At 54.9% G+C, this 24,453-nt stretch overlaps 2 protein-coding genes across 7 annotated transcripts in view; one reads left to right on the top strand and one right to left on the bottom strand.

The window, feature by feature from the left end:
- The window catches only part of SPEN (spen family transcriptional repressor), an 87,905-nt gene extending 76,107 nt beyond the window's left edge, over positions 1–11,798 (top strand). For all 4 annotated transcript variants that reach the window (XM_069545921.1, XM_069545922.1, XM_069545923.1 and 1 more), the window contains 5 exons: positions 1,200–9,348; positions 9,772–10,248; positions 10,409–10,603; positions 10,943–11,101; positions 11,575–11,798. In XM_069545921.1, coding sequence (XP_069402022.1) covers positions 1,200–9,348; positions 9,772–10,248; positions 10,409–10,603; positions 10,943–11,101; positions 11,575–11,706 — 9,112 coding nt within the window. In that variant the 3' untranslated portion in view covers positions 11,707–11,798. The remainder of the gene's footprint in view (positions 1–1,199; positions 9,349–9,771; positions 10,249–10,408; positions 10,604–10,942; positions 11,102–11,574) is intronic.
- Positions 11,799–13,966: 2,168 nt separating this feature from the next.
- Positions 13,967–24,453, bottom strand: part of ZBTB17 (zinc finger and BTB domain containing 17) — a 28,469-nt gene continuing 17,982 nt past the window's right edge. Inside the window, exons 1-15 of one of the 3 annotated variants that reach the window (XM_069545956.1) lie at positions 23,974–24,112; positions 19,853–20,059; positions 18,834–19,022; positions 18,075–18,215; positions 17,627–17,746; positions 16,830–17,071; positions 16,611–16,753; positions 16,214–16,514; positions 15,941–16,028; positions 15,732–15,848; positions 15,521–15,641; positions 15,156–15,286; positions 14,635–14,844; positions 14,430–14,519; positions 13,967–14,345 (exon numbers count right to left, since the gene is read on the bottom strand). In XM_069545956.1, coding sequence (XP_069402057.1) covers positions 14,062–14,345; positions 14,430–14,519; positions 14,635–14,844; positions 15,156–15,286; positions 15,521–15,641; positions 15,732–15,848; positions 15,941–16,028; positions 16,214–16,514; positions 16,611–16,753; positions 16,830–17,071; positions 17,627–17,746; positions 18,075–18,215; positions 18,834–19,022; positions 19,853–20,059; positions 23,974–23,980 — 2,391 coding nt within the window. In that variant the 5' untranslated portion in view covers positions 23,981–24,112 and the 3' untranslated portion in view covers positions 13,967–14,061. Of the gene's footprint in view, positions 14,346–14,429; positions 14,520–14,634; positions 14,845–15,155; positions 15,287–15,520; positions 15,642–15,731; positions 15,849–15,940; positions 16,029–16,213; positions 16,515–16,610; positions 16,754–16,829; positions 17,072–17,626; positions 17,747–18,074; positions 18,238–18,833; positions 19,023–19,852; positions 20,060–23,973; positions 24,113–24,453 lie in introns of those variants that run through there. The other 2 variants (XM_069545957.1, XM_069545958.1) reach the window with 2 other exon arrangements.

Below are 24,453 nucleotides of genomic sequence, written 5' to 3'. Positions count from 1 at the left end.
AGCTATGAGCCGGGAAGACAGAAGCTCATGCTTTTAGAAGCTTAGGCTCAAGGTTCTTTATGTTTCGTTGAGCTGCCGTTAGTAGTACTATGTAGACTGAGTAAGCCATACTTGTTTGAAAGAACAAAAATAGGACGTGAACCAAGAGTAAAGGAATTGGCCTCTGTTACAGGTAAATTTCCATTTTATACACCATACACATTCTTGCACGTAAATTCAATTCTATTTTGAATGCACTGGGTCATGTCACTTTAACAATTAAGGAATTCTTTTACAATTAAGGAATTCTTTTACAATTAAGGAATTATCTCACACAGCTTGTAATACATAATTTGTTAGTTGGCAGGTTGGGGAAAAGTAACAATAACTGAAGGCCAAGTATGTGCCTTGTATTATGTTAGGAAAGTTTTTACAAAGTTTCATCTTACAAGTGTAAAGACTGAGCCCAGGGACACTGGCCCCCAGTGTGTTTTTTTATTTTTATTTTTTTATTTTATTTATTTATTTTTTTCAGTGTGTTTTTTTAAACTGTGAGTTAAGGTAGAGGTTGCAGAGGTAGAAAGATTTTAGTTCTTAATCTGTCTTTTCAAACAATACGTTTGTTTCCCAAGTTGTGGTAAGACTATCTCTTGGCAGAAAAGTAATTAATTTATTTAGCCTAGTCTATCTGAAATACTATTTCAACATGTATTCAATCTGAATAAATTACTGAAGTATATGTCTTCTTTAAAACAAAAAAAAGACTAAATCCACCAGATCTAGTCTGCATTTATACACACCTCGATTTAGACGAGCCAGATTTCAAGCTCTTAGTAGCCACTTGTGGTTTGTAGCTGTGGTATTGGATGGTGAAATTCTAATGATTTGGTCGTTGTTTAGTTGCTGAGTTGTGTCTGACTCTTTGTGACCCCATGGGTTATAGCCTGTTAGGCTCCTCTGTCTGTGGAATTTCCCAGGCAAGAGTACTGGAGTGGGTTGCCATTTCCTTCTCCTTCCTTATCTTGGATGAGGGATCGAACCCATGTCTCTTGCATTGGCAGGTGGATTCTTTACCACTGAGCCACGAAGGAAGCCCCAGTTCTAATGATTAAATAACGGCAAAGGTTTTTAGAAGCAGGACTCTATAACTGCACGTGTATGATTAATGTGTCAGTGACAAGAAAACAAAAAACCAACACATTCTTTTTTGTCTTTGGCAGAGAAGAACGAAGGGGATCTTATGACTATAGCCAAGATCGTACATATTATGAGAATGTCCGTACTCCAGGCACATATCCTGAGGATTCCAGACGGGACTATCCAGCTCGAGGGAGAGAATTTTATTCAGAATGGGAAACTTACCAAGGAGACTACTATGAATCACGATATTATGATGATCCCCGGGAGTATAGGGATTATAGAAATGATCCTTATGAACAAGATATTCGGGAATACAGTTACAGACAAAGGGAGCGAGAAAGAGAGCGTGAAAGATTTGAGTCTGACCGGGACAGAGACCACGAGAGGAGACCAATCGAACGCAGTCAGAGTCCAGTGCACTTGCGACGCCCTCAGAGCCCTGGAACATCTCCCTCACAGTCGGAGAGACTGCCGAGTGATTCCGAGAGGAGGGTTTACAGCCGCTCCTCAGACCGGAGTGGAAGCTGCAGCTCACTTTCCCCTCCAAGATATGATAAACTTGACAAACCTCGTTTGGAACGCTATGCAAAAAATGAGAAGACAGATAAAGAGCGAACTTTCGACCCTGAGAGAGTGGAAAGAGAGAGACGTTTAATAAGGAAGGAAAAGGTGGAGAAGGACAAAACTGACAAGCAGAAACGAAAAGGAAAAGTTCATTCCCCAAGTTCTCAGTCTTCGGAAACAGACCAAGAAAATGAGAGAGAACAAAGCCCCGAAAAGTTGAGGAGTTCTAATAAACTGAGCAGAGAGAAGGCTGACAAAGAAGGATTAGCCAAAAACCGCTTGGAACTCATGCCTTGTGTGGTTTTGACTCGAGTGAAAGAAAAAGAGGGGAAGGTTATTGACCACGCTCCTTTGGAAAAGCTAAAGTCCAAGCTTGATAATGACGCTGTCAAGTCTTCTGCCTTAGATCAGAAACTTCAGACCTCTCAGGCAGAGCCTGCAAAGTCTGAATTGTCTAAACTGGAATCTGTTAGGATGAAAGTGCCAAAGGAAAGGGGGCTTTCAAGCCACATAGAAGTGGTAGATAAGGAAGGCCGGCCTAAACCCAGGAAGCACTTAAAACCAGAGCAGAGTGCTGACGGGGTGAGTGCTGGGGATCTGGAGAAGCTGGAGGCGAGGAAAAGGCGTTTTGCAGATTCCAATTTGAAAGCAGAAAGGCAGAAATCAGACCTCAAGAAAAGCAGTCCAGAGATGGAAGATGCTCGGGTGCTTTTAAAGAAACAGCCTGACATGTCCTCTAGAGATGTCATTCTGCTGAGGGAAGGAGAGTCTGAAAAAAAGCCTATGAGGAAAGAAATTCTTAAAAGAGAATCTAAAAAACTTAAACTAGACAGACTTAATGCTGTTCCCAGCCCCAAAGACTGTCAGGAGCTTACCAGTATTTCTGTTGGGACTGGCTCAAGGCCCAACTCAGATCTGCAAGCAAGGCTGAGAGAACCAGTAGGTGAATCTGTGGAAAATCAAGAAATCCAGTCAAAAAAACCCACTGCCTCAAAACCACCACTCAAACAGCTGGAGCTATTAGATGATCAAGGACCAGAGAGAGAAGATAATAGGAAAAACTATTGCAGTCTTCGTGATGAACCACTTGAATGTAAATCGGGCCAAGAGAAACCACATTCAGTAAATACTGAAGAAAAAATTGGCATTGATATTGATCACACGCAGAGTTACCGAAAACAAATGGAGCAGAGTCGTAGAAAACAGCAGATGGAGATGGAAATAGCCAAGTCTGAGAAGTTCGGCAGTCCTAAAAAAGATGTGGATGAATACGAAAGACGTAGTCTTGTTCACGAGGTAGGCAAACCCCCTCAGGATGTCACCGATGACTCTCCTCCCAGCAAAAAGAAAAGGATGGACCATGTTGATTTTGACATCTGCACCAAGAGAGAAAGGAACTACAGAAGTTCACGCCAGATCAGTGAAGATTCTGAAAGGACTGGTGGTTCTCCCAGTGTCCGGCTTGGTTCCTTCCACGAAGATGATGACCCTATTGGTTCTCCTAGGGTAATGTCCATAAGAGGGTCTCCTAAAGTAGATGACAAAGGTCTCCCCTATTCTCATATAACAGTCAGAGAAGAGTCCTTAAAATTTAATCCTTATGATTCAAGCAGGAGAGAACAGATGGCAGACATGGCTAAAATCAAACTGTCTGTCTTGAATCCTGAAGATGAACTAAATCGGTGGGATTCTCAAATGAAACACGATGCCAGTAGATTTGATGTGAGTTTCCCAAACAGCGTAATTAAGAGAGACAGCCTTCGAAAGAGGTCTGTCCGTGACTTGGAACCTGGCGAAGTGCCTTCTGATTCTGATGATGATGGTGAACACAAATCTCACTCACCTAGAGCCTCTGCATTATTTGAAAGTTCTCGGTTGTCTTTTTTATTGAGAGACAGAGAAGACAAACTACGTGAGAGAGATGAAAGACTCTCCAGTTCTTTAGAAAGGAACAAATTTTATTCTTTTGCATTGGATAAGACAATCACACCGGACACTAAGGCTTTGCTTGAAAGAGCCAAATCCCTTTCTTCCTCTCGAGAAGAAAATTGGTCTTTTCTTGACTGGGACTCCCGATTTGCTAATTTTCGAAACAACAAAGATAAAGAAAAGGTAGACTCTGCTCCAAGACCTATTCCATCCTGGTACATGAAAAAGAAGAAAATCCGGACTGATTCAGAGGGGAAAATGGATGATAAGAAAGATGACCATAAAGAAGAAGAACAGGAAAGGCAAGAATTATTTGCTTCTCGTTTTTTACACAGCTCTATCTTTGAACAAGATTCAAAGCGACTGCAGCATCTAGAGAGGAAAGAGGAAGAATCTGACTTCGTTTCCGGCAGGTTGTATGGGAGGCAGACCTCTGATGGGCTGAATAACACAACTGACTTGATTCAAGAGCCAGTAGTTCTTTTCCATAGCAAATTCATGGAACTCACACGAATGCAGCAGAAAGAAAAAGAAAAAGACCAGAAACCCAAAGAGGTTGAGAAACAGGAAGATACAGAGGATCATCCCAGGAGCCCAGAATCTGCTTCTGAGAATAAAGAGCCAGAACTGAAAACCCCATCTTCAGTTGGGCCTCCTAGTGTCACTGCTATAGCTCCAGAATCAACAGCAGCATCACTGGAGAAGACAGCTGGTGAAAAGACTGGAGAGGGGCCTCTGGTGCCAGAAGAAAAGACCACTGAGCCAGCCTCTGTCCCAGAAGAAGCAAAACCCACAAGTACAGATCTGGCTCCCATCACTGTGGAACAGCCTGAGCAAGGAGACTTGCCTCCAGGAGTGGACACCAGGAAAGATACCGCCGAGCCTCCTTCCACTGTTGAAGGAGGCTCGTCAGTCGATCAGCTGCCTTATCTGGATGCCAAACCTCCAACTCCTGGGGCCTCATTTTCCCAAGTAGAGATCAGTATAGATCCTGAACCTAACAGCACCCAGACACTTTCAAAACCAACTCAGAAGCCTGAAGAAGCCGATGAGCCTCAAGTGGAAAAGCCAGACTTGGCCGCTAACGTTGAACCTAACACAAGTCAAAAAACGGAAGACGTTCCTGAGGTTCCACCTCCGGCTACTGAAGTTGTAGAGGTTGATCCTCCAGTTGCTGCAAAAGATAAAAAGCCAAACAAAAGTAAACGTTCCAAGACCCCCATTCAGGCAGCTGCAGCAAGTGTCGTGGAAAAGCCCGTCACCAGGAAGAGTGAGAGGATAGACCGGGAAAAGCTCAAGCGGTCCAATTCTCCCCGGGGAGAGGCACAGAAGCTTTTAGAACTGAAGATGGAGGCAGAGAAGATTACAAGGACTGCTTCTAAAAACTCAGCCACAGACCCTGAACACCCTGAGCCAAGCTTGCCACTTGGCCGAACTAGGCGCCGGAATGTGAGGAGTGTTTACGCAACCATGGGCGACCATGATAGCCGCTCTCCAGTCAAGGAGCCCGTGGAGCAGCCGCGCGTGACCAGGAAGAGACTGGAGCGGGAGCTGCAGGAGGCCGCGGCAGTTCCCACGACCCCTCGGAGAGGGAGGCCTCCAAAGACTCGCCGTCGGGCCGATGAAGATGACGAGACTGAGGCCAAAGAAGTTGAGACAGTCAAACCAGCTGAGGGCTGGAGATCCCCACGATCCCAGAAAGCAGCTGCTGGTGGTCAGCAAGGGAAGAGGGGAAGAAACGAACCCAAAGTTGACCCCGAACGTCCTGAGGCGACCACTGAGGGGAGTGCCCAGGTGAATGTGAGGGAAAATAATACAAAATCCAAGGCTGATAAAGAAGCAGCAGCGAGTGAACAGGAACGTGACAAGAAAGAGAGGAGCACGGACAGAAATCCACCCGGAACCCCCCCAGTTGAAGTAGTGGAGAAAAAAGCAGCCCCTGAGAAAAACTCCAAGTCAAAGAGAGGACGATCTCGAAACTCTAGGTCGGCGGTGGACAGATCTGCAAACATGAAAAATGCGGAAGCCACCGTGAGTCCCAGTGTGGCTGCGGGCCCTTCAGAACTGCCGGTGGAGAAGGAGGCTGGGGTCGTGGCGGTTTCCCCCGAGAAGAGCAAGAGTCCCCAGAAGGAGGGGAGTGTATCATCACAGTTGAACAGTGAGCCCACTGAACCGGACAAGGAACCAGAGAAGGAGGATGTATCTGCCTCCAAGCAGTCCCCAGAAGCAAATCAGTTAGCCCGGCAGATGGAGCTGGAGCAGGCCGTGGAGAACATCGAGAAGCTCACGGAAACCTCCACACCTTCAGCTTTCAAGGCGGCAGCTTCTGATGCCGCAGAGGGCCTCACTACAGAGGACAGGGACAAGCCTGCACACCAAGCCAGCGAAACAGAGCTGGCCGCAGCCATCGGGTCCATCATCAATGACATTTCTGGGGAGCCAGAAAACTTCCCTGCACCGCCACCTTACCCTGCGGAATCTCAGACAGATCCGCCACCTCCTGAGGAAGGCATGGAGCCTGAGACCAATGAGGCTGTGTCTGGCATCTTGGAGACAGAGGCTGCTGCTGAATCTTCTAGGCCACCAGGCAGTGCGCCTGACCCCTCAGCAGGCCCAGCAGACAACAAGGAAGCCAGAGGAGACAGCAGCGAGACCTCCCACCCAGTGCCAGGAGCCAAGGGCTCAAAAGAAGCAGAAGTGCCTCTGGTTCGGAAAGATAAAGGGCGCCAGAAGACTACTCGATCACGCCGCAAACGGAATACAAACAGGAAAACAGGGGGCACTACAGAGACCCATGTCCCTGAACCTGAGCAGGTTCAAAGCAAGAGCCCCACTTCAAGTGATGGGACGACGGTACAACCCCCGGAAGCTCCACAGGAAGAAAAGCAGAATGACAAGCCCCAGTCCACTGCTCCTGAGTCATGTGCTTCTGACCCAAGCAAGACTCCATCCCAAGAGGATCTGCCCCAAGAAAGCAGCATGGAGGAAGAGACTCCTACCAGAGCACCTGCGCTGCCAGACCCCGCCCCTCCCTCGCAGCCTGCCCCTGTGCATGACGAGCCTCAAGCCAGATTCAAGGTGCACTCCATCATTGAAAGTGACCCAGTGACCCCGCCCAGTGACTCAAGCATGCCCACCCCCCCAATTCCCTCGGTAACGATAGCAAAGCTCCCACTCCCTGTCGCTCCTGGGGGGATCCCGCACCAGAGTCCCCCTGCGAAGGTGACAGAGTGGATCACGAGGCAGGAGGAGCCACAGGTGCAGTCCACCCCATCTCCAGCTCTTCCCCCAGACACCAAGGCCTCTGACATCGACACCAGCTCCAGTACGCTGAGGAAGATCCTCATGGACCCCAAATATGTATCTGCTACGAGTGTCACTTCCACGAGTGTCACAGCTGCCATTGCAGAGCCTGTCAGCGCTGCCCCTTGCCTGCATGAGGCACTGCCTCCTCCAGCTGAATCTAAAAAACCTATTTTAGAAGAAAAAACAGCAACTCCAGTAACTAACACCTCTGACACACAGGCCTCAGAGGTTCCAGTAGCTGCTGACAAAGAAAAGGTGACTCCAGTCATTGCTCCCAAAATTACTTCTGTCATTAGCCGGATGCCTGTCAGCATTGATTTGGAGAATTCGCAGAAGATAACTCTGGCGAAACCTGCTCCTCAGACCCTGACGGGCCTGGTGAGCGCCCTGACTGGCCTGGTGAATGTCTCCTTGGTCCCCGTGAATGCACTGGCTGGCCCTGTGAATGCCCTGAAAGGCCCTGTGAAGGGCTCAGTGGCCACGCTGAAAGGCTTGGTGAACACTCCTACTGGCCCCGTGAACGTCCTGAAGGGACCAGTCAATGTCCTGACGGGGCCCGTGAACGTTCTCACCACTCCAGTGAACGCCGCCCCCAGTGTGGTGAACGCCGCCACGGGCACAGTGAACGCCACTCCGGGCACAGTGAATGCCGCCACAGGTGCAGTGACGGTCACGGCGGGTGCGGTGACCGCTGCTTCTGGGGGTGTGACAGCCACAACAACGGGTGCCGTGACGGTGGCGGGTGCCGTGATCGCGCCATCAGCAAAGTGCAAACAGAGATCCAGCAGCAGTGACCACAACCGGTTCCACCCGGGGTCTATGTCTGTGATTGATGACCGCCCAGCAGACACGGGCTCTGGTGCCGGGCTGCGCGTGAACACTTCCGAAGGGGTTGTGCTCCTGAGCTACTCGGGGCAGAAGACTGAAGGGCCCCAGCGGATCAGCGCCAAAATCAGCCAGATCCCCCCAGCAAGCGCGATGGACATTGAATTTCAACAGTCGGTGTCCAAGCCTCAGGTCAAACCCGATTCTGTCACGCCGTCTCAGCCTCCGGCCAAAGGCCCTCAAGCTCCTTCAGGCTATGCAAACGTGGCCACCCATTCTACCCTGGTACTGACTGCACAGACGTACAACGCATCTCCTGTGATCTCATCGGTGAAGGCTGACCGTCCGTCCTTGGAGAAGCCCGAGCCCATTCACTTGTCTGTGTCCACACCCGTCACCCAGGGTGGCACAGTGAAGGTCCTCACGCAGGGCATAAACACACCTCCGGTGCTGGTTCACAACCAGCTAGTCCTCACCCCAAGCATAGTCACCACTAACAAAAAGCTTGCTGACCCTGTCACCCTCAAAATAGAGACCAAGGTCCTTCAGCCGGCGAACCTGGGCTCCACTCTTACTCCCCACCACCCTCCGGCCTTGCCCAGCAAATTGCCGGCAGAAGTGAACCACGTCACGTCGGGGCCCAGCACCCCGACAGATCGAACGGTGTCCCATCTGGCAGCCACCAAGCCAGATGCACATTCCCCTCGACCCAGTGGGCCCGCTCCAAGCCCGTTCCCACGGGCATGCCACCCCAGCAGCACCACGTCCACCGCGCTGTCCACGAACGCCACGGTCATGCTGGCAGCAGGCATTCCTGTGCCCCAGTTCATCTCCAGCATCCACCCGGAGCAGTCTGTCATTATGCCACCACACAGCATCACCCAGACTGTGTCCCTCAGTCACCTGTCTCAGGGCGAGGTGAGGATGAACACGCCCACACTGCCTAGCATCACCTACAGCATCCGGCCCGAGACACTCCACTCTCCACGGGCCCCCCTGCAGCCGCAGCAGATAGAGGTCCGGGCCCCCCAGCGCACTGGCACCCCCCAGCCGGCCGCAGCTGGGGTGCCCGCCCTGGCCTCCCAGCACCCTCCAGAGGAGGAAGTGCACTACCACCTGCCCGTGGCTCGAGCCGCAGCCCCCGTGCAATCGGAGGTGCTGGTCATGCAGTCTGAGTACCGGCTACACCCGTACACCGTGCCCCGGGATGTGAGGATCATGGTGCATCCTCACGTGACTGCCGTCAGCGAGCAGCCCCGGGCGGCAGACGGGGTCGGGAAGGTGCCACCAGCCAGTAAGGCCCCTCAGCAGCCAGGGAAAGAAGCTGCTAAGACGGCAGATGCCAAAGCTGCCCCTGCCCCTGCCTCTCACGGGGAGGCCCGCATCCTCACAGTCACCCCTAGCAACCAGCTTCAGGGGCTGCCTCTGACCCCACCAGTGGTGGTGACCCATGGGGTGCAGATCGTGCACTCGAGCGGGGAGCTCTTCCAGGAGTACCGGTACGGAGACGTCCGCACCTACCACGGCCCGGCCCAGCTCACACACACGCAGTTCCCTGCCGCGGCCTCCATTGGTCTGCCTTCCCGGACCAAGGTTCCCGCTCAGGTGAGCACGCCCAGTCTGTCTTCTGGTCCCGAGAGTTGGTGGAGGGTGGCGGGTACCAGTGAGGTCCCTGAAATATGTCGTCCTTTTTGTGGATTTCAAGAGGAGCTTCCTCAACTGCAGAATGAAGGGATCAGATTACAGCAGAGCCTGGGGGACATGAGGGAACTCACAGTGGGAGCGGGTGGTGCGGCGGCCGTGACCCGAGGGGGTGACAAGGTAGGGAACAGGTGACCTCTTAGCAGAACCCTCAATCCTGAATGCCTGAGAGTGGGGCCATCTGGTAAAAGCTTTCTCCAGGGGCCTGGCTGCCAGGAGCTGCCCTGCAGGTGACCCATCCGGGAGCTTTTGGCTGCTTGGTTGGGGGCAAGATGCTCTTTGTGAGAAACAGACCGACTCTTCCTTTTTCTTCCCACCCAACTCCAGGGCCCCCCTGAAGGCGAGCCCTTACAGCCTGCTCAGCCTGCACAGCCCCTCCAGCCTGTGCAATCCACACAGCCGGCCCAGCCTGCACAGCCCTCCCAGCTCAGCCAGCCTCCAAGCAGCAAGATGCCTCCGGTGTCCCAGGAAGCCAAGGGCACCCAGACAGGAGTCGAGCAGCCGCGCCTCCCTAATGTCTCTGCCAACAGGCCGGCTGAGCCTCACACCCAGGTCCAGAGGGCACAGGCAGAGACGAGCCAGACCTCCTATCCCTCCCCTGTGTGTGTCTCCTTGAAGCCTGACCTCCCGACTCTTCCTGCTCAGGCTGCCCCAAAGCAGCCGCTGTTTGTCCCCACCTCCTCAGGCCCCAGCACCCCTCCGGGACTGGCTCTGCCCCATACTGAAGCCCCACCCACCCCCAAACAAGATTCCTCTCCACACTTGACTTCCCAGAGGCCTGTGGATATGGTGCAGCTTCTGAAGGTAAGCCTGGACAGGGCCTCGCCTACCACCCTCCAAGCTTTACGTTGTGTTCACTGTCCTGAGATCCCCACTTAGATCAGCACCTTCTCCTCAGGGCCATGACCAGCATGGCCTCATTCTCCAGCCATGAGCTCACTGTTCTTTGTTTCCCTGCGAACAGAAGTACCCCATTGTGTGGCAGGGCCTCCTGGCCCTCAAGAACGACACGGCTGCTGTGCAGCTCCACTTCGTCTCTGGCAACAATGTCCTGGCCCATCGGTCCCTGCCCCTCTCTGAAGGAGGGCCCCCCCTGCGGATTGCCCAGCGGATGCGCCTGGAGGCCTCACAGCTGGAAGGGGTTGCCCGAAGGATGACGGTAAGGCTCAGGGCCAGGTGAGCCACTGTCCCACCAAGAAGGGAGGCCATGCGTGGCCCCCACTGTCTCCCTGGCTTGTTTTGGAATGCAGTAATGGGATTCTTGGAGTGGATGATGAAGGGTGTGTTCTGTCTCCACTAGGGGTGTAAAGTTCCTCTAGACCCAGAGATGAGGCTCTTTTTATTCAACAAGTATATGGATGGACCTCAAGGTCATCTCAGCAGTAGGGTTTTTTGTGGATTTAGAAGCCAAATCCCCTGGGTTGGAGAGTCGTCTTTTTGGTCTCTGACCTTCTTTTGTGAGGTGGCCTCTGATCACTGACAGCTCCCTCTCCGCCAGGTGGAGACAGATTACTGTCTGCTGCTGGCTCTGCCCTGTGGCCGCGACCAAGAGGACGTCGTGAGCCAAACAGAGTCGCTCAAGGCTGCCTTCATCACATATCTGCAGGCCAAGCAGGCGGCAGGGATCATCAATGTTCCCAACCCCGGCTCCAATCAGGTCAGCCCAGCATCCTGCCTTGGCAGAGCACGCCTGTGGGGGTGGGGGTTGTGGGTAGTGTTGGTTGGGCAGTTTGACTAACCTGCCAGTGCCAACTAGAGGAGTCCAGGACAGTTTGCAGAGGAGCTGGACAAAGGGGCCTTCTGGATGGAGGAGGCCAGCTGGGGATGGGCATGTATGGGGAGGACTGCCGTTTGCCCATCTGGGAGACAGTGGGCAGCTGAGACAGCAGGTTTTTCTTGAGCTTAATGACTGAAAAGAGGGTCCCAGGGAGGCAGTCAGTTTGTTTGTTTTCTGATACCTAGTTTTCTTCTGAAAGCCTCAAGAGACCTTAGCTGGTTGGGAACTTGACTCAGCCTGGCTCCGTGTGTTGGGCCTTCAGGGCCCCCCAGTTGGGAGTTTGAGGGAGGAGAGGTAGTGGGTGGGTGATGTGAAGCCGGGGGTCCCAGTTCTCTCTCTCGTCCCCACTCCAGCCTGCCTACGTACTGCAGATCTTCCCGCCCTGTGAGTTCTCCGAGAGTCACCTGTCCCGGCTGGCCCCTGACCTCCTGGCCAGCATCTCCAGCATCTCGCCCCACCTCATGATCGTCATCGCTTCTGTGTGAGCCACTGAGTGGCCACCATTCGGTGTATCTTCCTGAGGCTCTGCAGCAAAAATCACACACAGACAACCCAGCCAAGCGGAGGAAGAAGCTGCCCAAGGGGACAGACTCCACTGCCAGATGGCCAGCCTCACCCTCCTGCCCGCCCGCCCGGCTCAGTCGGACAGATCCCTCTGGGCAGTGGTGCTGCTACTTGTATGTTTACATGACGTTTAGCCCAAGGACAGACCACCAACCGATGGACTTGCAGACACCTTGAGGCTGGGTTTCTCTCTCCTCTTTTTGGAGAAAAGGAACAGGGCAGTGGGATTTTTTTGTTGTTTTTGTTTTTAAGAAACAAAACAGAACTGCCTTTGCACTAAATTAGTGACTTGGACTTTTGCACAGTGAAGACAGGCTGTGACACTCTGGATGTCTTGGTGTACGTGAACACACATCACAGACTCACACAGGACTTCAAACATCTGCTGAAACCTTGGGGTCAAGGAACATTTCATTGAGTTGTTTGGTCCCCACTCCTCCCTTCCCCTTGCTCATTTGGATGTCACCTCTCTTAATTCTGCCACCACCATCTTTGATTCACCCAGGATGTACAGTTTACAATCAAAAAGAGCAAACGGAAGGATTTTCTCTCCTAGTGGAATATGCAGAACTTGGGATGTGTGTATATATAAATATATAATATATATAAATATATATAATACTGACTTAAAAATCAAATTCCCTGACATACATTTTTTTTAATCTGTGCCAAAAATGTGTTTTCAGAGAAAATCTTATTTTCATACTCAGACTTTGTATTGTCACTCATTTGTATAAGTGCGCTTCGTTATAGCACGGGCCCTGCCCCCACAATTTGGAAGTGTCACACACAAAAAGACTGGCTTCCCTTCTTTCTGTGACCTTGACCTCTCCCTCAACTTCCTAACACTTATTAATTTATGAAACTGTTTTTCTCAGCGCAGTTTTGTTTTGTGTGTCCATTGGATTACAAACTTTATTAAAAAATACAAAACATGTCAAGTGTGGATGTGACTTTCACTTGGATGGGAGGACCAGGGGTCCTTGGCCTCTAGGAACAGTAAGCCCTCACCCCATGTTTGCTTTTAATCCCCTAAGTCTGTATATAGAACCCATCTCCTTTCTGCCACTAATCTTCCCCAAGGATAATTTTATCTTGTACAAAAAAATTTTCATCAGACTACAACTTGAACCACCTTTTCACTGCTGTGGTGGTAATGTGACACTTCAAGGTCCCAACTGGTTTCTGGGTAACGTTGAAGGCACTTCAAATTAGATAAAGAATAGAGCCGCTGCCCAGTCAAACTCAGAAACATTAAGCTTTGGGGTCTCATCCCTTCCTCCTCTGGATAAGGTGCAGGCTGGCCCTGCAGCAGCTGCCTCCGAACAGCTGGACCCACCACAAGATGAGTTGGGCAAGGAGGGACGGAACACAGACTGGTCTCACTTGCAGTATCCCTGGACTCCAGTGCTGGATGGGGCCATCTCTGAGTGAGGAATTACAGCTGTTGGGGACGAGCCATATGGAAAGGCAGCAGAGACGGCATCTCCGGAGCCCCTGCTTCTCCACCCCTGCTGCTGTACCTCCCATCTCCCCACCAGAGCTCCTGGCCGCTCACTCCTGTCCTTCCAGCCCCTCACCTTAAGAGATTCCACTGATACAGGGCAAGTAAATGTTCCCAGAAGATGACGCTGGCCTGGCCTTGATCTTGCAGCCAGAGTTACCATGAAGCAAATGTGCTCTCTGGCTTCCTTAAGCCCAACAGAACCAGGCCTGTGGCCTGCTTGGTCTGGTGCTCTGCCTACCTTGCTGCTCTGGCTGAATGAGCCCTCACACTGGGCCCTGCAGAGGTGCTCTGGATCCTGGTAAGCAGTGTGGCCAAGCCCTTTGGGCCCAGCTCCCAACACCTGAGCAGAGGGGAGCAGGGTCACAGCTGTGTTCACGGCAGAGAGGGAAGGTCCAATCCTCAGGTTAAGCAAGTGAGCAGCCTCCAAAGAGGAGACCAGATGAGGGAATGGGGCTCATGGAGCCACAGTTTCTCTGGTGTGCTGCCCACATCCCAACTCAGGCGAAGGGGTCAGCCTCCTTCTAGACAGGTCTTGGGGCTCCCTGCAAAGGGACAGCCTGGCCTTCCCAAGAAGAAGGCTCCGCTGGCTGGTAGCTGAGTGGAGCAGCCCTTCTGTGGTATCAGCTAGAGCTGCCAGCTCCCCACCCCACCCCCGCAGGGAGCTACAGGCAGCATTAGAAAATAATCAAATTTATTCTCTCTAGGGAATGGGTCACCCTTCTCAGTTCTAGGGTGCCATCCATCCTTAAATAGGAGGAAGGGTGCCTGCTCACTCAGCAGATGGTGGACATTCAGGGGCTGTGGGGGGTGTCTCTGCCAGGGCAGGCTGCCCATCGGCCCCGTCCCGAGGACGGAAAACCAGCTCCCCGGCCTGCAGCACCTGCCCGGCCGGCCACGTGCTGCCCGGCCCATACTGCTGGTAGAAGTCCGCATCTGTCTGGAACATGACCAGTGCCTGGGCCGTGTGGATCCGCACGTGCTGGGCCAGGCTGTTTGCGTCCAGAAACTTATCCCCGCAGGAATCACAGGCATAGAGGATGTGGGTGTTGGGATCTGTGGAAGGTAGGGGTGAGGTCACAACAGGAAGGGCCCTTGGGCCCACCACCTTCCCTGAAGGCAGCTCCACTCCCCTCTCACCTTCTTCCTGCACTTGCTTCACAGCTTTGCTGATCTCAGCTTTGAGGACTTCAGTCTCATCGGCAGTCACTGCGGCCCCTACTGGCACCACTGTGGGCGGAATCAGCAAGGCCTGAGACCAGTCACCTGCTCCTCTGCAGATGTCCCAGAGGCAGCCCTGCTGTGACCACCCCCTACTGCCCTGGGAGCTGAGTGATGTCCACACCTGTGAGCTGTGTGACAGCCGTTGCTGCCAGTGCCTCGGTGGCCAGCGTGACCATGTCATCGACAGTGACCACACTGACCTCACCACCCTCCTCTGGCTCCAGGATTTTGATGCCGGCCTTGCCCTGGTGCACAGTCTTCACATGGGAGCGAAGGTTGTCCACCCGGTTGAAACCGCGACCACACTTGTCACACAGGTAGGGCTTCTCTCCTGGGGGGGGAGGCAAGGTTCTCTCCTGCCATTGGGGGGAGGGTGCAGGGGGGGAGGACCTCAGTGGCCTCCAGCTTCCCCTGCAGCCCTGTCTTTGCATCAGGAAATGCTCTGGGGTGGCTACTTGAGGCACAGATGGCCCTTCTAGAAGGTCTGAGAAAGTGGGGCCCTCCTGGGAGTTAAACTGCTTTGGAAGCAGCCTGCAGCAAGTGTCAGCTCCCAAGGCTGGGGTCCAGGGCGTCTCCCACCCCTTCCCCACCCACCATCTGGCCCGGGGTCAGGGCCTGGGACAAAGGTGGGCACACACTCACCAGTGTGGATAATGATGTGCTTAGACAGGTCCCCCACATTCACGAAGGCCTTGCTGCATACGCTACACTTGTGGGGGCGGATATTATCATGGTGGCGGATATGATTGGCCAACTGGCTGGACTGGACGAATCTGCAGGGCCAGAGGGAAGGGCTTTTGCACTGAACCGCCCAGGATAAGGCAGGGCTGAGATGGAAGAGGACTTAGCGACCTGCTTTGGACAGCCGTGTGACCGATTCCTGAGCAGACTGGACAGAGCAGGCTTCTGCTCTGTCTGACCCTCTCCGCCCACCCAGTGCTGGGAAAGCCACCGGGCCTGGATTGGGGGCGGGGCGGGGCGGGGCGGGGCGGGGGTAAGGGCAGCACCTCTTGCCGCAGCGTTCACAGACGTAGGGCTTCTCCCCGGTGTGCTGGCGCACATGGGCAATTAGAGAGCTGGCCTGGGTGAAGGCTTTGCCGCACATCACGCACTGGCATGGCTTCTCACCTGGGGACGCAGGCAGCAGCCGGGACAAGATGTCAGCACCTCCCTTCCTTCCACGTCCCCGCGTCGCCCCCGCGAGGCTCACCCACCCACCCGTGTGAATGCGAACGTGCCGCTGCAGGGCGCCGGGGTCAGCGAACTGCCGCTGGCAGTGGACGCACACGTAGGGTTTCTCCCCGCTGTGGATCCGCAGGTGCCGCTTCAGGTTCCCTGTGGTGAGACCAACGGAAGGCTTGGCAGGGGGTGGGAGTGGGGGGCATGGAGGCGCTGTGGGGTGGGGGCGGGGGCCAGCCAGGCCCTACCTGAGGTGGTGAACTGCTTTCCACACTCCCGGCACTTGAGGGGCCCATCGGCGATGTGGATCTTCAGGTGGGCCTTCAGATTCCCCACCTGTACCCAGACAGGGGGTCAGAAGGCCAGCCCCTCCCTCCCTGGAACCTCTGGTCTTGGCCCTCCCTGGGGGCCCTGCGGGGGTTCCACCCTTCCTCCGGTCCGGTGGAGAAGGCAAACGCCCTCCGTATCTGCCCTCCCAGTTTCTTCCCCAGCCTCCCCTGCGCCGCACCCCGCGCCCATACCTGGTTGAACTTCTTGTCGCAGTGCGGGCACTTGTGCTCCTTGTCTGTGTCGTGCGTCTCCAGGTGGCGCATCTTCGACGTGGGGTCAGAGAAGGAGCGGCCGCAGTAGTCGCACTGGTAGGGCTTCTCGCCGCTGTGCACCAGCTGGTGCCGCTTGAGGTTGCCCGACGTGGTGAAGAGCTTGCCACAGTCCTCGCAGCGGTAGCGCGCCTCGCCCGAGTGCCGCTTCTTGTGCAGGTTCAGCAGGCTGATGAGCCGGTAGCTCTTGCCACACTCCTCACAGCCGTAGGGCTTCAGCGGGCTGGCGGTAGAGTGCGGAGGAGGAGGGTCGCGGAGGGGCGCTCTGCGGGGATCCAGGGTGGGTCAGGCGGAGGAAGGGGGCGGCCCCGGGGCCTACCTGTGCGTCTTCTCGTGGGCCTTGCAGGCGGCCGGGTCGGAGAAGGCCTTGCTGCACTCCCGGCACGAGAACGGCTTCTCACCGGTGTGGATGCGGATGTGCCGCTTGAAGTTCCCGGTGTGCGTGAACTCCTTCCCACAGTCCTGCGGGTGCAGGGGGCGGGGTCAGGGGCGGAGCCGGGCGGGGCCCGGGGCCGGGCCGCCACCGCCCACGGCGCACCTCGCACTTGTGGATGACTGAGCCATAGGCCTTGGACTCCGTGCGGTCGCCGTAGGTGCCTGAGCGCAGGCCTCGGGCCTCAGAGCCGAGCTCCTGGCCCGAGTCCGTGCTGGCTGACTCCTCACTCTCCTCCGGGGCCTCGCCCTTTTCCAGTGGCGGCCCCTCTTCCTTGACCACCGCCGGCGCGGCGCCCTCCTCCTCCTCTCGCTCTTCTCCCTTCCTGGCCGGCTCCACCTCCATTTCTGCCAGGAGAAGGGCAGGCACTGAGGCATCTTGGGAGTTGGGCGGTGGGGGGTGGGTGTCAAGTGAGGCTGGGGGCGGGCTCATCTCTGTGTGGGCGCCTCGCAAGTGCCTGGCAGGGTCTGGAAGCCGCAGGGTGGCTGGAGGAAGCCTAGGGAGACCGATGACCCGGACAGTGCTACCAGAAGGTTACAGATGGGCCTCGGTCCACCAGGTCCCCAAGCTGGCCCCCCAGGTGGGAAGGATGCTGTCAGCCAACAAGCACTGGGGGCAGGGGCAGGGGTGGGTGTCAGGGGCAGCAAAGCTCCCCCATGGTGTTCAGCTCTGGGAGAAACAGGCGGGCCAGTACTGTGACAGCCATACTTCTGTGCTAAAAGGAAGCAAGGCCAGGATATAGGATATACAACCAAGAAACTGACATCAAAGTTCAGGAATGAGAAAAGATGATGTTGGCCCAAAAGCTGATGTGAAAGAGTGACTCAGAGTGAGATCAGCTGTCGCAGGAAGAGTGGGGGACGCTGACCTAAGTGAGGGCCGGCCTAGCCAGTGGAAGGTACCTTGCTCTGAGCTCTCTGACAAGGCAGCCTCGGCCTCAGCAGCAGCCATGCCACTCGTGGGGTCCGGCTTGAGCTCCACAGGCTCCCGGGGAGCATCTGCCTTCTCCGTCTGCTCTGCACCTGCAGTGGGGGTGGGGGCATCCAGGGCTGGATTGGGGCCCTCTGTCCAGGGGCTGGATGGGTCTCCTGGACTAGGCCTCTGGAAGTGGCTGTGGCCGGAGGGTTGGGGCGGGGGGGCCGGCACATCTCAGCTCAGGTCGTTTGAGTCTCTGCTCTGGCTTTAACAGATGCCCCAGAAAAACCAACAGTTTGTTCTGGGGAGCCTGAGCTCAAGGGATGCAGCTGCCTGTGTCCCCTCACCAAGAGCCTCCCGAGGAAGCCACTTGTGGTGCTGGAGCCCACAGGCAGGCGACAGCCAGTCAGCTGGATCCTCAGCATGGCAACTCACCGCTGCCCGTGCTCTCGGCCTGGCCACCTCGCTCCTCCTTGGGCTCCCGGCTTGGGCCCGCAGGCGGACTGCTCCTGGCCGGGTCCAGCTCACTCAGCGCAGTGGCAGCAGCCTTCTCCTCTTTGGCTCTCTTGTCACCCACTGGAGATGGAAGAGGACAGACCTGCCATTTCCCATCAAGTGCCCACCACTGGGAGGGGTGAAGTGGCCCAGAACTTGCTAGCTCTTCCAGACCCTCCCTTAGGATATACCTAAGTAGTGGTTTGTCGGTTGGCTCACTCAACAGACTCTTCACAGGTACCAACACCATGCCAAGACTGCCAGCTAGGCCTGGGATGTAACAGCCGTGGGACTGGCAGACTGGTCAGGGAGACAGACCTCACACATGAAATGGTGCTAGAGACTGCTGCTTACATGCAGAGGAGTGTGCTTTTCTCAAAGTGTGTCAGGAGGACTCTGGCCCACACGGGGCCTTGGGGGCTTTCCTGAGGAGCTAGAGGACCAGGAGGAGGTGGGGGGAGAGGAGGCCTGCTGGAGGAGTGGATTCTGGTATAAAGGCCCTGAGCCAGGCGTGGCTGCCCAGTGCCTTCAGGAAGAGAGGGCAGAAGGGCCCCTCTGAGAGGCAGTCTCAGACTTCGCTGCAGCTCCTCCCCACGAGCTCCCTACAACCCAGGCGAGGCCATATGACGCTGACCCAGAGGCAGGGGCAGAGCTCTCTTCAAGAGCCACCTGCTCAGAACAGCCTGCCAAGAAGCTTACCTTCTGCGGCTGAGGCCTCCACATTCTCCCCAGGGCTGGCAGCCGGCTCAGCCAGTGACTTGAGGGCATGACAGGCTGTGATGATGTCCTGCATCTGCAGGAAGCTGGCCACGGCCAGCACATCGTCCACGTTCTCAGAGCTCAGGCTCAGCTTGGCTGTGTACATAAACTCCAGCACCTGCCCCAGGCCTGCCAAGGACATAGACATCCGTCATGGTACCATCTCAAGACCTGGTACCAGCACCCTGTCCAGTCGCTCCACTCCATGGCAGGATCGAGGGATTCGTAAAAAGCAGAGTGGCAGTAGCAGGCCACTTCCCCCATCTCCTGTGCCAGTGGAGAGGCAGGCTCCAAAAAGAAGCACACCCACAGAGGGCAGAGGGTATGAACGGCCACTCTGAGCACCCTCCACCCAGCCAATGCGCTTTATCACCACTGGCTTTCATCAGGGCTCTGCCACCAACCCTCTATCTGACGTCCAGGCCAGTCACCTAACCTCTCTGGGCCTCAGTTTCCACATCTATAAAATGGGGAAACACCACCTTGGCCAAACTTCTGGCAGCATGGCATGTCATTCTGGGTTAACAACCCTGAACCTAAGACCAGTTAGCTCCTTCTTCAATCCCAAGACCTTCCTGATACTCCTCCTCCAGAACCCAAACCTTGCCACTGCCACCAAGGCACTGGGATAGTGGGTCAAAGATTGACTCAGAATGGAAAGGGACCAGGGGCTCACAGCCTTCCTGCTCTCTGCCCCTTCTGATGAGCCTGTCCTGTGTTCACTCATCCTAAAGCTTATCATGAGGTCTTCCTGCCACTCTCCCCTTACCACCCCGCTCCCAGTCAAAAGAGGCCTCTCAATCATGGTAAGAACTTGGTACTCAAGCACTTATGGCCGAGTCCTGTGTGGGAAGTCTGGCACCCACCCTCCATGCCCCACAGCTGGAAGGTGCTGCTCAAGGAGGGCCGTGTGTGGCACGGGGCCCACCACAAACTCGGCCCTGAACCCAGCAGGGTACCTGCCGCGTTACTGATGTCCAGGTGCACCACATCCTTCTGGTCCACGAAGAGCATCTTGAAGTATTCACTGCAGGCTGCCAGCACTGCTTTATGAGCCTTAAAGTCAACGCCGTCCACCACAAAAGTGCAGTCGCACAAAAGTCCCAGTTGTCGCTGCTGGTTCAGCTGCTCCAAGACGTGCTGGCTGTGCTGGGGAAAATCCATGGCTGGGGAAAGCCACAGGCCTCTGCATTACCACAAGGAAGGACGACAACCGGCCCCACCAGTGATCCCGACACCCTCGGACAAGAAGCAGGGGGACAGGGAGGATGGAACCAAGTCCACAAAGGCCACATGCCTCTGCAGGCCCAGACCAACCAGGGGCTGGCTTCTAGACCCTTAGAATGACTGGTCAGAAAAGGTGCAAAACCCAAAACGCATCAAGAGGCCACCACGAAACAGTCACCTTCATGTCTCAGCAGGTAAATGATATTAAAAAGTAAAAAACCAAGTAAACACAAAACACTGATTACTGTCAGTACTTTTTAAAACAAACGGTTGCTTAACATTTTTTTACCAACAGAATGCATGACAGAATCTTAGAATAAACAACAGATCTTTCAACTGGATGTACTGGGCTCCAAGAAAACCTTTGTTTTATTTTCACTTTACTCCGTGTGCCGTGCACACAGGAAACACGCCCTTGGGAAGGCAGATGTTCCAGCGGCCAGCATTTCAGCACCAGCCCCTCTCCTGCAGCACCCACAGGGCTCTGTGCAAGTCCCCTTGTCCACGGCAAACCTGGCCTTTGGGGGTGAGGAGTTGTGGTTCCTGCTCTTCTCCACTTCATGGGCTCAGTGAATTACATAAAGTTGGTGAGTTCTCCACCTCTGGAAACCTCTCTAGGCTGTCCCTCGAGAAAGAATAAACTCTGATCCTAGCCCAAGAGCTGCTGGCCTGGCTGAAGTTTCTCTGTCAAAGGCCTTGCTTAGTTACTGCCTGGAAATTTCACAACTATCTCAAGTGAAAATGCTCACAAAAACTGCATGGCCTGGGACCAAATCACCCTGAACTGCACAAGCCACGACTGAATAAGAATCTAAAATGGCTCTCCCCTCCCCTCAATACCACACCTGGGTCCTTCTCAAGATCGGTATTTTCTAAGGAAAAGAAGCAGGCAGGCTCTCCTTTCAAGAAAGAATCAATTTCCAAGTAAATGTCCACACCCACTCCCGTGACCACATCACACAGACCCAACAAGACTGGGCTGTCACACCCTGGCCCGGCATCTGATTAAGAGGCAGTAGTTTCTCTTCCAGCTCTTCTGGAACCTCTGCTCTGAGACCTGGGTCTGCTCAGAGCTGCCCTAGGTGGTTCCTGGGCAGGCGAGGGTGACCCTGGGGTAGGGCGGTGGGGTGAGGGGGTGGCTCTCAGCCTCTAGGTTTCAGCAACCACAATCTGGCTCCGGTTTTCCCCCCATTACATCAGCCTCTCGGGGCTGAGTCACCATGCTGCAGCTCTGCAGCCACAGTGACCATGTATGGCTGGCTGGCTGTGATGAGACATGATGAAAGCCACGCCCCTTCGCACGTGGCTCAGCCGGCACAGATCCATCAGCTTTGAAGGATGCACAGCCCACCCACTCCACAGTGTCTGGAAACTTATCAAAAGTGGAGGGGTGTATTTGCTGAACTGGGACAAGTCACCAGGTAGGTGGGCAGGGCTCCATCAAGTAAGGGGGGCCAGAAAGTGAAAACAGGCCGCGTGGCACAGGGTGCCAGCCCTGAGTCATAAGTTTAGAATTGCTGCTGCCGAAGACTTGAAAATCCCCCTTCCCTTCCCCTAGCATCCCCAGGACTGTCCTTTGGCCTCAGCTTCCCAGCCAGAGGGACAGCTTCCTGGACCACTGAGATTAGAAATGGCTGTGACCCGAGGTTCTTATGTACAAGCAGGGAAGAGCTGGAAGCCAGCTCTGGAGCCGAGAGGTCAGACTCGAGGTGGCTGAACAATTTGCTGGGCAACAAACCAGCCGGCAGACCACGGCCCCAGGAGCAAAGGCTGCTACTGCCCGGGCTACCCCATAAAGGCCTTCAATCCCTGGGAAAAGTTCCCATTCATTCCCATTAGTGACCTACAGGGATGCAAGGGAGAAGTTCGGCTGCTCTGTTCCTGAGCAGGTCAAAGCTAAAACAGAGAAGTTTGGAGACATGGAAAAGAACCAGTGTCCAGCCTGTGGGCTAAACACACAGGCCGGGCACTTAGGCCAGGGACCTGAAGGGGGTACATACCAGGCAGGTGTAAATGGAACCAAAGGGGGGTGGCAAGGACAGGCCTGGGCCAAACCAACCTCTGAGCTGTCTTCTCCCTGCTGTGGAAAAAGCCACACGAGCAGACAAATGTGCGCATGTGGGCGTGGGCAGCCCCTGAGTTCCAATCACCAGCTCACCCTCTTTGTCCTCGGGAGCCTCAGGTGAGACACCTCCCAAGTGCAGAGTGAAGGACCACAGGGGCCTCCTCGATGAGTTGCAGAATCTTCCCCTCAGAACTTTCCACTCAGACCCAAACCAGTCCCTCCTGGTGGGGAGCCTGGCTCTCTCACCTTCACTAGGAGCCGGGAGGAAGCACTTGCCAGGCTCAGAAAAGGAGTGCTGGCTGAACATGAGTTCCCTGCCTCCCACCCCCACACAAGAGGCAAAGAGTTGTTCTTATCCCCCTGGGCTGGAGCCAACTGAAAGCAGAACCCTCCAGCCAGAAAGCGATCTGACTTGTTAGGAAGATAAACGTGAGAAAAGACTCCTGGCCAACAGTGTGGAGAGACCAGCTGGCTTAAAGGTCAGGTGATTATTAGCCTTCCCTGGGTCCAGGTCTACAACAAGCCCTCAGGCTGTCACACTCCCTGAGGCTTCTAAGGGAAGGGGCTCGAAGCCCAGGACTCCTGGTGGGGGATGGTGGACAGTTGGGGGGGGGGGGCATAGGGTCGGGGAGCTTATGTCCAGAGGCCTTGGGGGAAGGTCCCCAGGAGAGGGTGCTCAGTGACCCAGTGGCTCCAGCACCCCCACACACACAGGAGCAGCTGTGTGCCCTGAGTAATGTTTTCCACCCAAAGCTAACCACAGCTTTCCGATGAGACATGCCCGCCCAGAAGTGGGCTCCTCCCCAGATGTGGGTGTCAGAACACGGAAGCCTTCTGGAATCCCTCTGAAGCCTCCAGAGCTGTTCCAACAAGAGAAACAGTCCTAAAAGATCATCTCTTCTGTCAAATAAAGAAAAGGATGGGAGAGAAACCAGGAGAGGGTAAGAGAGGAGAGAGCAGGGAAAGACAGGAGAAGCAGGGAAAGGAACTGGAAGGAAGGAAGGAAGGGAAAAGGAGAAAAAAGACCATCCCCACAGACAGACAGCAGTGCTTACACATATATGCTCACAAGCCCCATCTTGTGATTGGCCCCTGAGGGGCTTGCCAAGTGCCAAATGGTGTCACTTGTCAGCAGCACTGTGGGTTTCATAACTGCAAAGCCCCAGGGGCAGTCTTCCAGGCTCACCCACTCACCTCCTCCAGCCTGCTGCCTAAGAAAGCTCCCAGAGCCCCTTTCTCCCCCAGGCAGTGCCCAGAACCAGTGAGAGGCATCCCCTCGGAGGGGTTGAGCTACAGCCAGGCAGCGCCCCACCTCCAGACTTAGGTGAACTGAGCGTGCAATGCTCCGACCGCCTCCTCTCTCATACTCTACAGCAGTGGGCCCCAACCGTTTTGGCACCAGGCACTGGTTTTCAAGGAGGACAATGTTTCCACAGCCGGGGCGTAGCGGGGGATGCAAGTGAGTGACGCAGCTGTAAATACAGATGGAGCTTTGCTCACTACTGGTCACTCTCCAGCTGTGCAGCCCAGTTCCTAACAGGCCACAGACAGATACTGGTCTGTGGCCCAAGGGATGGGGACCCCTGCTCTACAGTGAAAGGAACCTATCAGGATCTGAGCAAGCTTAGAGGGGACCAGAAAGAGAGGTGAGTGCATGGGGCACACAGAGAGACCTGGGGGCTCCAGGGGCAGGCAGTGTGCTGGGAGCCAGGAATCCCGAGTCCATGTGAGCAGGGGGCACTATCTGAGGAGACTTTAAACACAAAGTAAGATCAGCAGCCAACCCACCTCTCATCGCCCATGACCGGGATCAAGTGCAGCTCCTCCAGCCCACCCGTACTATGTGGTGCCCTCTGCCAAACATCAGCACGTCTTCCTCCTCATTTCACCTCGCTTCAAGGGTGCTACACGTGGGCCTCAGTTAAAGCTGCTTCCAAGAAAGAGGAAACTCACACACAACAAAAATGCAGAGCCCACCAAACCCAAAGCCCTCATATTTCCGACCAACTCCTGCAAACAGGCAGCTTCTGTGATATTGCCATCTGCCCGGTCAATGGCCCTGACTGTTGGGGCAGACCGCGTTATCAGAGCTGGGATGCTCCCCAGAGGACGCGCAGCCTGGCTGGACAAGAGCCCTGGCCAGCCTCACAAGAAATTCATCTGGGAATGAAAACACGAGGGACCTGGGGAAGCCGCGCAGCGTGGTTCCAAATGGGCAACACGGACACAGGCACAGCGGGCGCAGCCTCCATAGACAGCAGCCAGCAA

The sequence above is a fragment of the Ovis canadensis genome, chromosome 12 (genome assembly GCF_042477335.2).
Source record: "Ovis canadensis isolate MfBH-ARS-UI-01 breed Bighorn chromosome 12, ARS-UI_OviCan_v2, whole genome shotgun sequence".
NCBI lineage: Eukaryota > Metazoa > Chordata > Mammalia > Artiodactyla > Bovidae > Ovis > Ovis canadensis.
Note: the sequence above shows the minus strand (reverse complement) of the source record. Positions and strands in the feature narration are given on the sequence as shown.